This window comes from Ischnura elegans, chromosome 1 (assembly GCF_921293095.1).
Source record: "Ischnura elegans chromosome 1, ioIscEleg1.1, whole genome shotgun sequence".
Taxonomy (NCBI): domain Eukaryota; kingdom Metazoa; phylum Arthropoda; class Insecta; order Odonata; family Coenagrionidae; genus Ischnura; species Ischnura elegans.
Window position 1 is genome coordinate 39,492,798 of NC_060246.1, and position 15,596 is coordinate 39,508,393.

The 15,596-nt window shown below is 36.5% G+C and overlaps 1 protein-coding gene across 3 annotated transcripts in view; it reads right to left on the minus strand.

Moving 5' to 3' along the window:
• The window catches only part of LOC124159146 (protein CLEC16A homolog), a 29,427-nt gene extending 14,806 nt beyond the window's left edge, over positions 1-14,621 (minus strand). The window contains exons 1-13 of one of the 3 annotated variants that reach the window (XM_046534760.1): positions 14,319-14,620; positions 14,106-14,234; positions 13,895-14,028; positions 13,645-13,793; positions 8,773-9,002; positions 7,913-8,102; positions 5,738-5,905; positions 3,889-4,072; positions 1,671-1,997; positions 1,495-1,497; positions 1,284-1,406; positions 1,046-1,200; positions 325-486 (exon numbers count right to left, since the gene is read on the minus strand). In XM_046534760.1, the coding sequence (XP_046390716.1) occupies positions 325-486; positions 1,046-1,200; positions 1,284-1,406; positions 1,495-1,497; positions 1,671-1,997; positions 3,889-4,072; positions 5,738-5,905; positions 7,913-8,102; positions 8,773-9,002; positions 13,645-13,793; positions 13,895-14,028; positions 14,106-14,234; positions 14,319-14,392 (2,028 nt within the window). In that variant the 5' untranslated portion in view covers positions 14,393-14,620. Of the gene's footprint in view, positions 1-324; positions 487-1,045; positions 1,201-1,283; positions 1,407-1,494; positions 1,498-1,670; positions 1,998-3,888; positions 4,073-5,737; positions 5,906-7,912; positions 8,103-8,772; positions 9,003-13,644; positions 13,794-13,894; positions 14,029-14,105; positions 14,235-14,318 lie in introns of all 3 variants that reach the window. The other 2 variants (XM_046534740.1, XM_046534750.1) reach the window with 2 other exon arrangements.
• Between the last annotated feature and the right edge of the window lie 975 nt (positions 14,622-15,596).

The window sequence follows — 15,596 nt, forward strand, 5'->3', positions numbered from 1 at the left end:
GTTGGCATAGCTGGAAATGATGTAGTTATTACTTCCTCATTGTTTCAATGATTTGGGTCTTTTCTCAAAATTTGCAATAGATTTGATATAACCCATGAGCCTTCAGTCCATTGAAATGAGAATGAAGGACCAACAATGTCATTTCTTGCTAGCCAAGCATTAAAATCAGTAGTCCTGGAGCATTCCACTAACCTTGGCCATAAGCTGGGACCAAACAAACAGGTGAGACAAGAACCCAGGGCGGGCTTGTGGGGTTACACTCCTGAGGGCATGGTAAATTTATGAATCCTATTTCAGGGTAAGTTGAGAAAATATTTCACTTGCCTCGCCACATGGGAGCCTTTTGCTAAATTCAATGCCTGTCATTGGAGTTCCAGTAGGTGGAAGGAGTATGTTGGAATCCATCATTAACCACTCCACATTAAGGGGCTTTTTCTTCATCTCATTATACTCATCTTCAAACATGTCCAAGAAAATTTCTTCACTCTGTAATAAAAAACAACCATTCTCAGAGTACCTACTGTCACACCATGATATTAATATGCCAGCAAAAAATTATATTTCATTTTTCTTGGTCATCATTATCATTCACATTCATGCATAGATACCGAATATACATTTGTACACATTCATCAATTTTGTCAGAGTTCAGAAATATTGGTATAACATACGGAAAAATAAAATTGATGGTAAAATTATCAAGTGATTTGTTATATGTATCTCTAATCCCATCTCCATCAAATCAACAGTTGCAATAATACTAATGTTTGGACAAATCTTCTAATCCCTACCACATCTCTACTTATATGATTCATATTAGATTTTCAGCAATTGAAACTACATTAAAATGTGCGATTAAGATTGAAAACTACCATCTGGTGTCACCATCAACAGTGCTTAACTTAACAATGGTGAAAAAGCTGAACTATTCCTATCTAAAATAGACAACATTGAAGATAACTACTACAATATTACTACTACTCCAGTACATATTCAGTTATAAAAATAAATTTCTGACATTTAAAATGTTACCAGCAAAAAATACCTTGTAAAAATTTCGGAGTAATGCTGTACTCTCTTCCTTAGCACCTTCAATAATTGCAAGATGACAATCATGGAGATAGCTGATACCATTTTTCGTAACCAACTGTGTTAACAGCCTAATTGTAAGCTCCAATGTGACAAGACGAATTCTGCAATCTGTGTGAGAATAAACAACTTTAATTGAAAAACTGCTCCTCATGACTCCATGAGCAGAAAAGAGATTTGACTACCTTACTCACTTGGTTGACAACTAAATGATATAATTTTAATAAGCCTTTCCACCAAGAGGACATTGTACCAATGCTTTGTCTCTGGCTTCACGGATGGAAACAAAACAGAATCCAGTAACTCCTCATTCACACCTGGGGAAGTTAATAATGGAGTCAATGAAAACAGTAACAAAGAGTTAAAATCATTCAATCATTCATACTAAACGCATGTTATTCATACCATCTATCCAGAGAAAGAGAGCGTGGAATAAAGAAAGTAATTTTAAGAAAACTGATCTATGTCGATTAAATGATAGTAGTAATACTAAGTATATATTTATTTTCCAAAATTATGAACAATGCAAATAATTCCAGTATTCCAAAAACTGTATTCATTTGTAAGAAACTCATGATTACCTTGATTGTGTCCAAGGGCATAGAGCAAACAAAGAGCAAAGAGGGCAACATAATCATTATCAGAACACTGCAGAGCATTAAAAACAGCTTCCAGAAATGGTTTATTGGTGAGAGAAGACACTTGAGCTATTGGGATTGGAGAGATATTTTCTGTAGCTGACATCCCACTTATACCACCACTACTACTTTCCAATGCCAATCGCTGCTCTTTTTCTTCATCAGTGATGTTGGCATTTGGTGAAGGAGGTACTATAGATTCTACTTCTGGATCTGTACCACTCTTGTCAGCGGGAAACGACTTGTTTTCAGCATCCATGCCTGAATAATCTAGGACATAAAAGAAATAGACCTTCATTTACTACACACAGGTATTCCAGCTTGACCTTTTAGTTCAACCATGGAGTGAAAAATTTTAAGAGATCACCAGTATTAAACTTCATACACATGCAGTAATTTAAATTGAAGTCCAACAATGTGAAATATATTTTCATCATAGATTAATACTTGCTTCAAATAACAAGTACTTATATCTTAAGCCACTATTTACGTCAATAAATACAGTAATGCTGCAGGTCACCAACACCTAACTGCAGTATGATGATTAGCAAAAAAAATATGAATGTAGTATGATTATTGGCCCAAACAACCTTGATACATATAATGTTTTATAAGGTAATGGATCAAGAAAGGTGAATGCGGAAAAACATATACCGTATTTATCTGAATACACATATTTATAGTCCCCCTTTTTTTCCAGAAGTGCCCAAGGTAAAAGTAAAGGTGGGACGATATTCCTGTGCATTTTTTAATTTTTTTCCAAAAACTGAAGCTTCGAAATAAGAGGGGGGACAATATTCAGAGGTGGACTATATTTGGAGAAATACGGTACTCCACGAAATTAAAATGATGTCTAATTAGAAGGGAAAACTAGAAATTATCAATAGCGTGTACACCAAAGATGAAATTTGCTAAGAAAAATTCATTTGGCTTAGCCGGGATTCAAATTCCTATCTCCTGATTGCCGGTCTGGTGTGCTATCGGTTACACTACCAAGCCATCTTTCTCCAGGGCAAATTTCGGACAGGGTTTTACCGGACAAGGTCTTGACGTCTCAATCCCACATTGTGGCATAGGAGACAGAGACAGTGCTAATTAAATCATTGTCAAAGAGATAACTCTACATAGTCGCTACTCTGCAAAGGACGTTTTCAGCATGATAAACAAAAATTCGTAAGCAGTTCATGCACACGTGCAATTACACACAAACAAATAAATTCATGATGAAAAAAAATCATTTGGCTTAGCCAAGATTCAAACCCAGATCTCCAGATTACCAGTCAGGTATGCTACCGATAACACCAGCAAGCCAGTTGCTGATAGCAATATAGAATATAGACATATATATGACACCATATGCACAAAAGCCATAAGGGCTGCCATTCTGAGCTTTTTCAAATGAGGTTAAAGCTGAACTTTGATTTCTAACTAAACCAGAATTTCTTCATCACAGCCACTTACATGCAATTATCACAAAAATGATAGGGTTAATTCGGCAATTATTAGATTTTGATTTCTTTGATTAAGGAAACTATCCTATTCCAGATGGATTGATACTGGTGTGTACGATGGCATAACTTCAGAAGCAAGTCATTTCAACCCTTCTAAGTGCCACAATACCCGAATTCAACTAATATGTTAGAATTGTTTTAGGCTTGAATGTGATGAATAAGGGAAGAGCAGAGAGATTTGCATGAGAAAAATGATGTAGAGCAAGCTTTTTGAGCTCTCAAGCTACCTGAGCAAGCTATGCTTACACTCAAACCGAATCTGACAGACTCACTTCAATTGCGTGAGCGATTAGACTTGTTGGTATTTCCCAGGACTCTACTTTAGAGATAAATATTTGGGGATATTTATTTAATAGATAGCAATTAGTTTAGCAAATAAATTTTCAGCAGGATGTCAGCTTAAACATTTTTTTTTTCAATTTATGAGCAAGCAGCTTAATAAAAAAACTTGTATTTACGGAAATTTTCCCATCCACCTTTCAAATTTATGATTTGAAATTTGGCTTCAAGTAAACACCTCACTTTAGGATCACTGGTAAAAATATAGTGAAAAACATTAAAAGATAATTAAAAATAAAGCATAAGTTTTGTCCCATGACAACCTAATCTTGGTTTCAAAAAGGAAACAGGAAAGGAAGAAAATTACTAACCTTGAGGGTCAGACTCAGTTTTCAACACACCACCAGCCACATTTGTCTGATCATTTATCATTTCACTACCGTCCACATTGGCTTCAGAGGCCATAACAACTGCAGATGAGTTGATTTTAGTTTCTAAGGACTTTTCCAATGTTTCTGTAGGAGGTGCAAAGCCAGGTTTAGAGCTAGATGCTCCCTGTAAAAATGCCAAGGAAATGTTTCTAAACGACAAAACATTAACCATAAAATACATAAAGTTTGTGATAAAAATTTCTAAGCTGTAAATATGAAATGGATGAAAAATGCAAGAAAACAAGGCAAATCAATGAGTGAACTTCAATGCAGGAAAAGTTATATCTAAAAACAAATTTAAGATTCTATTTTCACTGAATGATACAGCTTTCAATGAACAAAAGATAGAAAAAAATAGACTGATTAGCTGAATCCATCTTTACTCACAAAGAGTTTCCACTTACATCAATGGTTTGATGAATGACTGACCATTTTCTGGTCATCACCCTACTAACCCAAAATATTATTAGCAAATGGTCCATAGAATCCTTGGCAGAGATGAAGACAATAACTTACATTCTATTTGAGAAGCACTAAAATGTATTAGCCTAGTGAATATGACGGGAAAGCTGAAGACTAGAGATGGGTCGGTTCCGTACCCAGCTCTTGGTACAGCTGGTTCTTGGCCTGTGGAACTGGTATCAAGAAACGATCGCATAAAGTCAGTACTATGGAACCAAATCAGAACGGTGGTGACAATTTGAATTAGGCACCCAAAGCCAAAATGGTCTGCAGTATATTCAAGGACAAAAAGTGAAAAAAATATTTAAAAACGCATACATTGCTTTCTGATTGCATGGCGTCCACGTTTATTTCTTTTGAGAGTTGTTCGCTAACTCGCACATTTCAGGGTCCGTCAGTTTGACCCTCAACCCAACATTATAACATTTCCGTAGCCGCGACCATTTCCAAACGAGCTGACTATACACCTGCCACTGTCTACTGCACGGTGCCTTTCTTTCAACTTACCATAGGTCTCCATGGACACCTTCAAATGAGTCACAATGCACCACAATCCACCACCAATGCCCATTTCAATCCGGCCTGGTTATGTGCCTTCTAAGGTGTGAAATACAGACAAAGCTACATTGAGGCCGCATTCAGATGATACGACTTTTCGCCGGCTGCCGTTCACGTGAAATTCAGGCGGCTTTCTGATAAAACGACTATCTGCAATGCCGTGTGCTGTGCTGTGAATAGCGGCCGGCAGAAAATCATTTCGTCAAAAAGTGAGATTCTTAAGATTGAATCATGTACAGTCAGATTCAAAAGTATTGCAAATAAGGAGCGGCACCACTTTCACTGCAGTTTGGAAATTGAGTTTTGGTATTTTCTATTATACCAGTGGGAGGGAAATTTGAACAAAATTCTCACCTTCCGCAGTGTTTTTATAACTACATCATTAAAGAGAAATGTAAGCCCGATATGTGCAATGTTTAATACCACATAAATTGTGCAGCTCATGCTAGATAATAAATCCGCGTCCAGGACGTCAATTTACTTTCTCTCATAATTTGGCCGATCAGTCAAAGTATATTGTCTTACAATTAACGCTAAAGCTTTTCGATCAGAGATAGCAAATATAACATATACATAAAATATCCACCGCAATATGGGGAGAACCAGTACCGAGAACCGAAAAAATTTAAGAACAGACTCGTCCTTACTGAAGATTTTCCTCTCACAATCATTCATAGGAATAAAAATTTTAACATCAAAAATAAAACGGTCATGATGCATGACTTATGCTAAATAAATTAAAATCTACTCAATATGTTATGATACTCACTTGTCGATAGGAAGCAAGTTTTTCTGATGCACCTTCAGAGAATATATTCATGTCACCATTTAGGATAATCCATGCGAGAACATGTACCAAAGGGACATGTGTAATGATGAGGAACACTTGAGACAGAAGGAACAAAGAAACCACACTGCTAACATGAGGTTTTGAGTCCTGGAAAAAAATTAAATTAAAAAAAACTATACCAGTAGTTCAAGAAAGGTTAGCTTTAAAAACTTGCAATTGAGAAAAATTAACGATTTCTTTAGAAGACCAAAATATGAAAAGACAAGTGGCATGGAGTAAAAATTAGATATGGATATTCTCAGACATAATTATCACTGTTCTTTTTAACATTGGTGCAAATGCACCTTTTAGCAAAACTTGGGTATGCTGGTACACTCAAGTATATCACAGATATTTTCCTTATAATGTAAAGGAATCATATTGATCTTCATAAAATTTCTAACTTTTATCTATCAAATATTATGTTATGCCTTGTAAATCAATTTATTTAATTTTGCCTAATACATTCTTGATAATAAATGGAAAACATCTTGCTTAAACTTAAGAAAATTATGTTCTTGAGCTCACAAAACTATTTTCTATACATGGGCACCGCATCACTTCATTTTCTGCTACATCAACCAAAATAACATAGCAATGCAATAACAAAATAAATTATTATTATTATAAGATTCAGTATTTACACACCACCTATAATGGCTAATTAGGTTACAAACCATCCAATTATCTCACAAAAAATTTTGAATGACCATGCATAGGTTTGAAGATGGAAAAAGCCCAAAAAAGATACAAAATCATTTACTGATATGGTTTCACTTAAACTGCTGGTTTTATGTCAAATTTTAAGTCACATTTCTTAGGATAACATTCTTTTTTTGAGCTTAAATTTAAAACAACATACACAATACCTTTTTGTAGCTATAGCAATGTTTTCAATTTCATTTAATATACATATACATGCAGTATTAATATTTTTTTATTGGGACAGCAATATTACAACAAGTTTACCTTTATTGTCTAACCCATTATCCTATCGAAGCTTGCTTGAAACAGTTGAATTGAATTTAAATTCCAAGCAATAACTTAACCCTTCAGCAGCAGTAGCTAGATTTTTTTTAGTTGGGAAGAGCAGATCAGGAAAAAGACCCTTGTAACCTCCTCCCATCCCTTTTTCCAGGGATCTGGGGGGAGGACCCCACTCACTAAGGGATACCTTAGTGGAATTTCAGATAGTTTGTTGACATTATTTCATTGGCAAAAATCTACAAAAAGTACAATGTATATGAAGTGTGATTGTAATTTTCCGTTTAAGTTGATCCCAAATACCAAGGAAATGGGTTGATATTTAAAGACTCTGTTTAAAACTTGTCTATGAAACTAATCGCTAGAATCCAATCTCCAGAGAGCATTGAAAGGATAATTGATGGACAAACCATACTAGGGAATGGAAAGCAGTGGCACAGCGAGGGAAGGTTCGGGGGATAAAACCCCCCCAGAGCTCACAGAAATTTTTAATGTAAATCTATTTACTTAATTGGATTAATATTACTTATAGAATTGTTTACTAAAATATCCCTCAGAAGGCCGTAAAAATCACCATTTTGAACCATTTATCTTAATATTATAATTTTCTGGCGAAGGGCCTATGCACCTCCAGCTTACGCTGGCGGGTATGCAATACCCCAGACCCCCAGTATTAGTTGCACTGAAACCCCCCTAGCCTTAATTCCTAGCTGCGCTCCTGATGGTAAGTGACTGCTAACAATCAAAGAAGAGCCTAGTTTGGTTAAGAAGGAAGGGCTGCCAACAGTCCCGTTCATGAAAAAAAGTTTCGGGGTCATAAAAATTAAAAAATGCTAGGGAGAGCAGAAGAAAAGAGATGGTCCAATGTTCTTCAACATATTTCATACAGTCACAGTACATTTGTAATTTATTTTTCCAGCAGCAGATGGGTTCAAGTACTAAATCAATGATATTAGCTATATTTAAGTATGAGTTGAGAATGAGGTACCATGGTGTTGTTGAAATGAAAAAAAGACACAAAATACATAATTTCGTGTCTCTATCTATTTCGCACAAATTATCTATTGAGTATCTATCTATAAGAAGAGTTCATTTACTGGCTTAAAAGACTATTTTTATCCAGTCACTTACTTCCAGTTGAGAATGTCGTCGTCTTTTGGTTAGAGAGTAAACATACAATGGAATCAACAGTTTATTCAATAGATGATCAGTGAGTACTTCATTAAGGTCTCCAATTTCCAAGCAGAGAATGTCATTTAAGTAATGTAAATGATCTAAGTGTTCAGCAACCAAATCTGAGAGTCGATTCTGGCTCTGATGGCTGGAATAAGAAAAGTGATAGCATAAATAACAAATAAATAACCCGAGGCTAGACACACCAAAAATACTCCAAAAAGGACCACCACATTTACATAAATACCCAAGTATATAACCCAATCAATGAGTTTCTTTAGTTTCCTACAATTAAGTCAGATTGAAAGGTGAAATAGGCCACAAACCAGTGGTTTAATCTGAGTTCTAAAGTGAAAATACACAAAGTTTTAAATGCTAGACTCTGATTTTGTACATTACCCTTCATCATCGAAATGGCCATCAATCCTTTTTTATCATCTCTCTTACTGTTGTTATGCCTTAAAACTAAATTCAATGAATGCTTCATTCAATAAAACCTCTCCTTTAATGCTAATTAACAAGTCATAAGGCAATTTAAATTTAGATACAACGAAGCTTCATCTGTTGTAGTCACTCATAGCACATAGCTTTAGCAACCTGTACTGTAGACATATAAACATGAAAATTGTACTTTGCTGTATAAGTAAAATTGTCAGAGAGGAACCTTAAGTATTCTTAAGTACATGCTAAATTAAAGCAAACAACAGCAAAGAAAAGGGGGTAACTTTTTCAATAACTTAATTCTTAAATATTCTTCTTCTCTAAGTTTTTTGTTAAGTACAGTTTAAATAGTCATAATCAGGATAATTATTACATACTCTGCATCATTTCGAACACATGAGTCCAGCTCCAAAACATGACTTCCAATAAACCATACAAGATTGGAGAAGTATGGCGCTGCAGTCTTATCACCAATGAATTTGAGCATAGATTTGTCATCAACACGGTAAACATTCAACGTGAGGGTTCTGACAGCAATGCGAACCATACTTTCTTGATGGTTGAAAAATTTGATTGCCTCTGTGTACAAGGGAAAGTCATTTGTGTGCTGAAATGAAATTCAAATTTATTACATATTGCCTTGAGAGAATAATGTTTTGAACAAAAAGAACACCATAATCTTGTAAATGCCTTGAATAAAATTAATATTTCTGAAATTTAAAAATTCCACTTATTCACCATACCAGAATTTGATAACCAATACAAACCCTAAAAAATAATATTACGCATACCCATTACCAAAAAGCCTATGACATTGAAAAAATGACAAATTATAAATAATGCTTGAAAACATAACAACACTTTTAAAAGCAAAACAACTACTTTAATCAGCTTCAAGGAATATACATATTGGGCATAATAACATAAAAATTAAACAATGGAGATATAATAATAGAGACAATACACTAAAAACAATAGAGGACAAATGACATCTCCATGAAAAGTAGCAAATGATCCGTCAGAATTAGAAACTGTTCATTTTATGTTTGCAAGTGAACTGGTGTGGCTCAATTAAGTGATGGAGAAGGGAGGGAAAGTTTCTCGACGCGTGACTTTCCCTTTGCTAATAAGCAGACGAGACCAAGTGCTTTGGAAATTCAGTCGCTCTCATACCTCCATTGCGTCATCATCATGAATGTGCTAGCAGTATTGCCAAACCTTGTGCGTTCCCTTGGTGCTCTTCTTCCATTCAAACCCATCTTATCCTACTTTTCCTTATTCTTCCATTCCAACACTTTTTTCATATACTTTTCTGATCAATTTTTTTCACCTCTTCCATTCTCTTCAGCACCGACTCTATTTCATTATGGAAACCCAACACTTCAACAGGGGTGTCATTGACTGCCAAAGCACAAGCTGGGGCCTAAATTAGGGTGGTTTCCTATTTTTTTTTAATTGCCTAAATTGCAATATTATTATTACTGGTGTACGTATTTCATGTTTTTAGATTTTTAAATGACGATATCTACCATGTACGTCTGAATATAGTCCCCCCTTTTTTTCCAAAAATGCCTGTGGTAAAAGTAAAGGGAGGGACTATATGCAAACACATTTTTTTAACTTTTCCCAAAAATGAAGCCTCAAAATGAGGAGGGGAACTATATTCAGAGGGGGACTATATTCAAAGAAATACGGTATTTTTCATGACTAAATGAAAACTGAAAATGATCATGAGTACGAAAACGCGACGGCCAAGTATGAATGCTGGGAAAAGCCAGTGTGACGTCATTCTGGTTCCAGCTGCAGCCGTGTGAGGCCACCTTGGTGCAAGGCTATGAGTGCCGATACGATTCAGGCTGCTAGCAGGTAGCAGAGTACCCTGCTAACAGGTAGTGCTTGGCTTAACCCCTCAACGCCGTCATGCGTACCCAGTACGCTTCCTGACCTACTGTATATAATATTTTTTCTCCGCCAGACATTGCATGTTAAATTAAAACTAATTGCTCTATCATTTGAAGAAATGTTTTTCCTCTCCAATAAAATATCCATAACGGTTTTATGCTTTCAAAATGTTTTTAAAATGCTTCGATAAATTCCGTTTTAAACCAGCGCGTTGACGACTTAGGTCCAAAAACTCAACGCCTTCCTTCCACTGTTCTATCATGAAAACTTCCGCCTATTCTGCTTGAGAGACGTCAACAAGGGTCAGCTACTTTAGCTTGAGATATGGTATCTTCAGAACTGAATGCCTTGTCTCCTTTTTCTGCTTGTTTGTCGCCACCTCGAGCCTCAAGTGTGTTTGGCCCGCCTCGTTAGTCCTTAGCGTCCTAGGCGAAGGGGCCATGTGCCTCGCTCTGCATTTATTTTTTTGTATTTTTTTCTGGACAGTAATCAACGAAGATAAGATTCCATCTAAACAGTCAGCATATACCAGGGCCCCTTCGAGATATTTTCTCGTCTCTTGAGGGAGCTTCTAAACCACGAGCTTCAGTCCACTTGAGTCATTCATGCTGTGTGGTGTTCTTTCAGGTAGTGTGTTGAAATTCTCATCGGGTGTACTTACTGTGAGTGGTATTTTTTTACAATTGGGGATCCTACGAAATGGGAATAGTATTGAAAGGCAAAGAAGAGACTCAGAAGTCTGTTAGTGTGTTAGGTTATAGTAAATTCATTGGTGGGGTGAATTTGTAGGACCTGTTATTGCATTCGTAACTAATGGAAAGAAAACGCCATTACAAGCGGTGTATGAAGTTATTTAGGAGACAATTGAATGCGGCAGTCCTAAATTCATATGTTGATCATAAGAAAAACACGTATAAAAATTTGACTTATCATTTCGCGTGCCATTGGTCGAGGTAATATTTTTGAAATATCCGACGTCATACGAACTGTTTGGACATGGCCGTCACTCATTGCACAATTTAGTACCAAGACTCACAGAAATACATTTCCTAAAGAAAATTCCTGCATCTGGGAAGAAATCAAAGTCTCAAAGGAGGTGTGCAGTTTGCGCCTAGTATGGGAAATGAAGAGACTCTGTGTACTGGTGTGAAAAATGTGCAGTGGGATATGTTTGGATTTCTTCAAATCATGTCACACAAAGCAGATTTTCTAAGGTAAATCATTTGAATATTCACATATTGACGTTTGAAACATTAGCACGTGATTACCTAAATGAAATGATACGGTAATAATGGAACAAAGTCAGAGAAGTGGGCGGAGTGGTAAATTTCAAGTAGGCGAAACGGGTAATCCCATCGAAAGTATTCAATCTGTTATGACATTTTCAACCCCAAATAACTAAATTACATCATGTAATTGTATTTTTTTAATGCATGAAATGTTAGACATCTCGTACCTTATTCGAAACCAAATTAAAATCTTTCGAAATTGAAAATTTATTCATTAGTTCATAAAAGGAGATACATAAAACAATAAATATTCTTTCAAATCGCTCGAAAAATTATTATATAGTAGCGTATTATATTACGCAAGTTTACTCAAATTTTCAACGATACTGATCGTATATTATGAAAGATATAAATTATTGAATAATAGTATGCCAAAAAGGCGAAGTCATTTATATCTCATCCGGCCGCTGAGATGGGATTTAATTAAATGCCCGCCGCGCTTGAGGGGTTAAATAAGGATTATTAACACCCTATCAAACGAAGGAAACTTTCCAACCATAGGCAATTTTAATAGGTGTTTAACGATTAATCTTGAGTTATATGTGAGTTGAGTGTTGATGTGACAATTGGTGGGAGAGGAACAATGCAGCAAGTGATGGTGGAGGGAGATTGTTGAGGACGGCGAGGGGGAGTATGGTTGTAAAAGTTGTGGCGTGCGGGTGTGTCTTCGCTGCCGAGAGTTTTGCCGTGGAAGCTTTCAAAAGTGTTATAATTTTGTGCCAGTGACATTTAGGTTTTAAGGTGTGATAATAAAAAAATGTTTCCCTGAGCTCTGTGCCACATGTGTGCATTGATAATCTCAGACGATGTAAAACTCCCGACTACTCGTGTAGAATCTAGGTCCCCGTGACGTCACGTGAAGTGGCATCGCATGGGCACCAATCTGGCCATTTTCAAATAAGGTTCAAATTGACCATTAACATTCGTCTAAACTGGGATTTCTAAAACCAAATAATTTATTTGTTATGAATACACTAATGTTGGGTAAAAATCGCAATCAATGCCTTTCGTTTTCTTTAATGAAGGAAACTACCCTATTGGTGCCTTTCAATGAGTCAAATCTATCACATCCTCTGCCCGCCTCATTGGTCTACAAAATCCTTATCTGGATACCTTGTTTACCGAGGCTCACCCTACTGCAACCATCACAGACTTGATATTTAGGCAAACTCAACTGCCAGCACCAGAAATGAGTCCATAGTATTTAAAAACTAATTACAGATTTCAAGTACTGAGGCAGTTCCTCTGGTGGAACAGCTTTATTATACTCACTGCTGTGTGAGTATTGAGAGTAACAGTTAATCCATTTTACTAGCATATACGCACTAAACAAACTCATCATACAACTTAAAATCAGTTTTATGCAGTATCCTCACAGAGCACTCTTCCATTCCCATTTGGTCCTGAATCCACTCAGCAGAGTCAAAATAAATTAAAAATCATCACATACCACTTTTTACCCAGTGTTTGAATGTGAATGGAATAATGCAACACATTTTTTCATCATTTACTTAGAAGCTTTGTTACTCAGTAATTATAGGCTATTTACTCTTTTTAAGGATAAATAGGGATAGGTAATATCGGATAGCAATATGGAAGTAAATTTTTCCTGAGATAATTTGGACCTTCAGTGACATCTTTGTGCAGCAGACAAGCACTGGTAGAGGCAATACTTAGTCATGGTAACACATATTCACAGGCCATCATCTGTGGAATTTTACTACAAGCTTATACATTCCAGTAAATTTATTGTGTCCTTAGAAAATCGGAGGTTCATCCTATGCATATAAATTAAGTTTCTTTATCAGCCTGACCAGAAATCCATTTCACTATGCACAGGAGAAACCATAAAAGATGGAGGGAATACATTAGGGAGTAAAATATAAAAATTTAATCTGGGCCACCAAGAGCTCAACCGGGCCCTGAGATAAGTAGGTAATGATACACGGGCATTCCGTATATCAAATGTTGCCCAACAGTACATGATGTAAGGGCCAAAAGGTTTTGGACCACCTCCCATTTCCCTGGTGGACCTGCGTGTATGTTATTAGCACTCACCTCATTGTAGAAAAAATGAATAGTATGTGTGTTCAGCTTCAATGACAACGTCTTTAAAAAAGAAATATAGTATGCCATCACTTCTTCATCGGAGAAGTCAAATTTGTGAACAATAATGGAATTTACATGGTTGTTGCTGAGCAAATAATCTGTTGAAAAAACGAGTTTGTATTAGAGAACACGATATGCAACACAAATTCACAAAATAAATTACGCTTAGACGAAGAGAATGCGCTGGTGAGCCACTTACACAATGAAGTTTCATTCCTAATATTTTCAAACAGAATGTTTAATGTTTGAAGAAGTTGAACACAGACATAGCTGCCACATTTCTGCTTCATTATTTTTAAGAAAAATGACAACATGTTCTTCTCGAGGAAGAAACTGCAATTAAAAGGTTTTAAACAGAGACTTTCTAGTAAAGAGAGAAAAGATATAGTGATCCTCGAAAAAATACGCACTCAAAAACACTGCTATCATTCTGGTCACCCCAAATAAGGATTTCAGCAATAGATCTCAGGGTTTCTACTAAAAGTCCACGGTTATTTTCCGATACTACTTGATTTTTGGAGAGAACATTGTAAAGATACCTGTAAGAGAAGTTGATCGATTACCTCTTTTACGATGCTAGGGGTAATTCTATCAAAAAAGTGTGAAATTAAATCATCACTTACTTTAAATGTTCCAAGGAATGAGGATTTTTAGGCTTCCAGAGCCCACCTCCAAACCAGCTCCTGCTTCTAAACATTGTGAAGTTCGCAATTACTGAAAATTTAATTGCGAATAACACTCACAACTAATTCCTAATCCTCCCTTCCACAATCTTCCCACCACAACAGTTCGCTATGCCGATGATACACCCCATGATAAAAAATTACACGGACATTAAACAAGATAATAGATAACTGTCATCCATCTGAATCAACCCCTACATTCCATTTTATTTGTCTATTCCACTCGTCGACCACAGTCGATATCATTCGATAGTCGAATCCACACAATTCGCAAATCGACTTCCTTGACTGAATCGATCGATCGAGTAACTCCCTCTCCCGTGACCATGAACATATGTATCATGGTTCCTAAATGGTCCTTATTTACGGACGGTATATAAGGACATCATGCCCGTGCAGTGTCATGGTGTCGTGCGGTGCCGTGCACAGTACCCATTGATTATACGTTAAAGCACGAATAATGAGTCACCTTGCATTATAGTAATCCAGTGGCGTAGGCAGGAATTTCGTTCGGGGGGGTCCAAAACTAGGGGGGGAAATTATTGAAAAACAGGGCACTAGTAATGGGGTTTTAACTAATTTAACACTTTTCATAATCAAAAAACTTAAGTTGTTAAAGAAATATTTTGTAAATTTATGATTTTTCAATATTTTGTTTTCTTTTATGAAGGAAAAATTGTGTTTTTATAATTCGAGGGAAGTCCGGACACCCCCCCCCCCTTGGCTACGCCACGGTAGTGGTATCGATATTGAGGGTAGTACGGTAGTAGTACAGTACTAGGTAGTAGTAGGTAGAGTGGCGTAGCCAGGATTTTCGTTCGTGGGGAGGGGGCGTTAACCCAGGGGAAAATTTTTGGGGAAACAGGGTAATATATAGAGGGTTTTAAACTAACATTTTTCATAATCGACAAGTATATTCAAATAAATACTTTGTTAATTCATGATTTTTCATTTTTTATGGAGAAAAGTAATTGCACGCCTGTTTCCATATTCCGGGGGGGGGGGGGGGGGTACGGATATCCCCGTCGCTACGCCAAATGGACGGTAAGCCCATACAGCACAAGCGACGTACGCAAAACCAGTGGCGCCGACTCCATGGGGCCTGAGGGGGCCCGAGCCCCCTCAAAAATTCGTATTGGGTGTGAGGAAAAAAAATGTGTCCGGCTTGTCGATTCTCCCCGGAGTGTCCAGATATCGAGATTCGAGTTATCAGGGTTC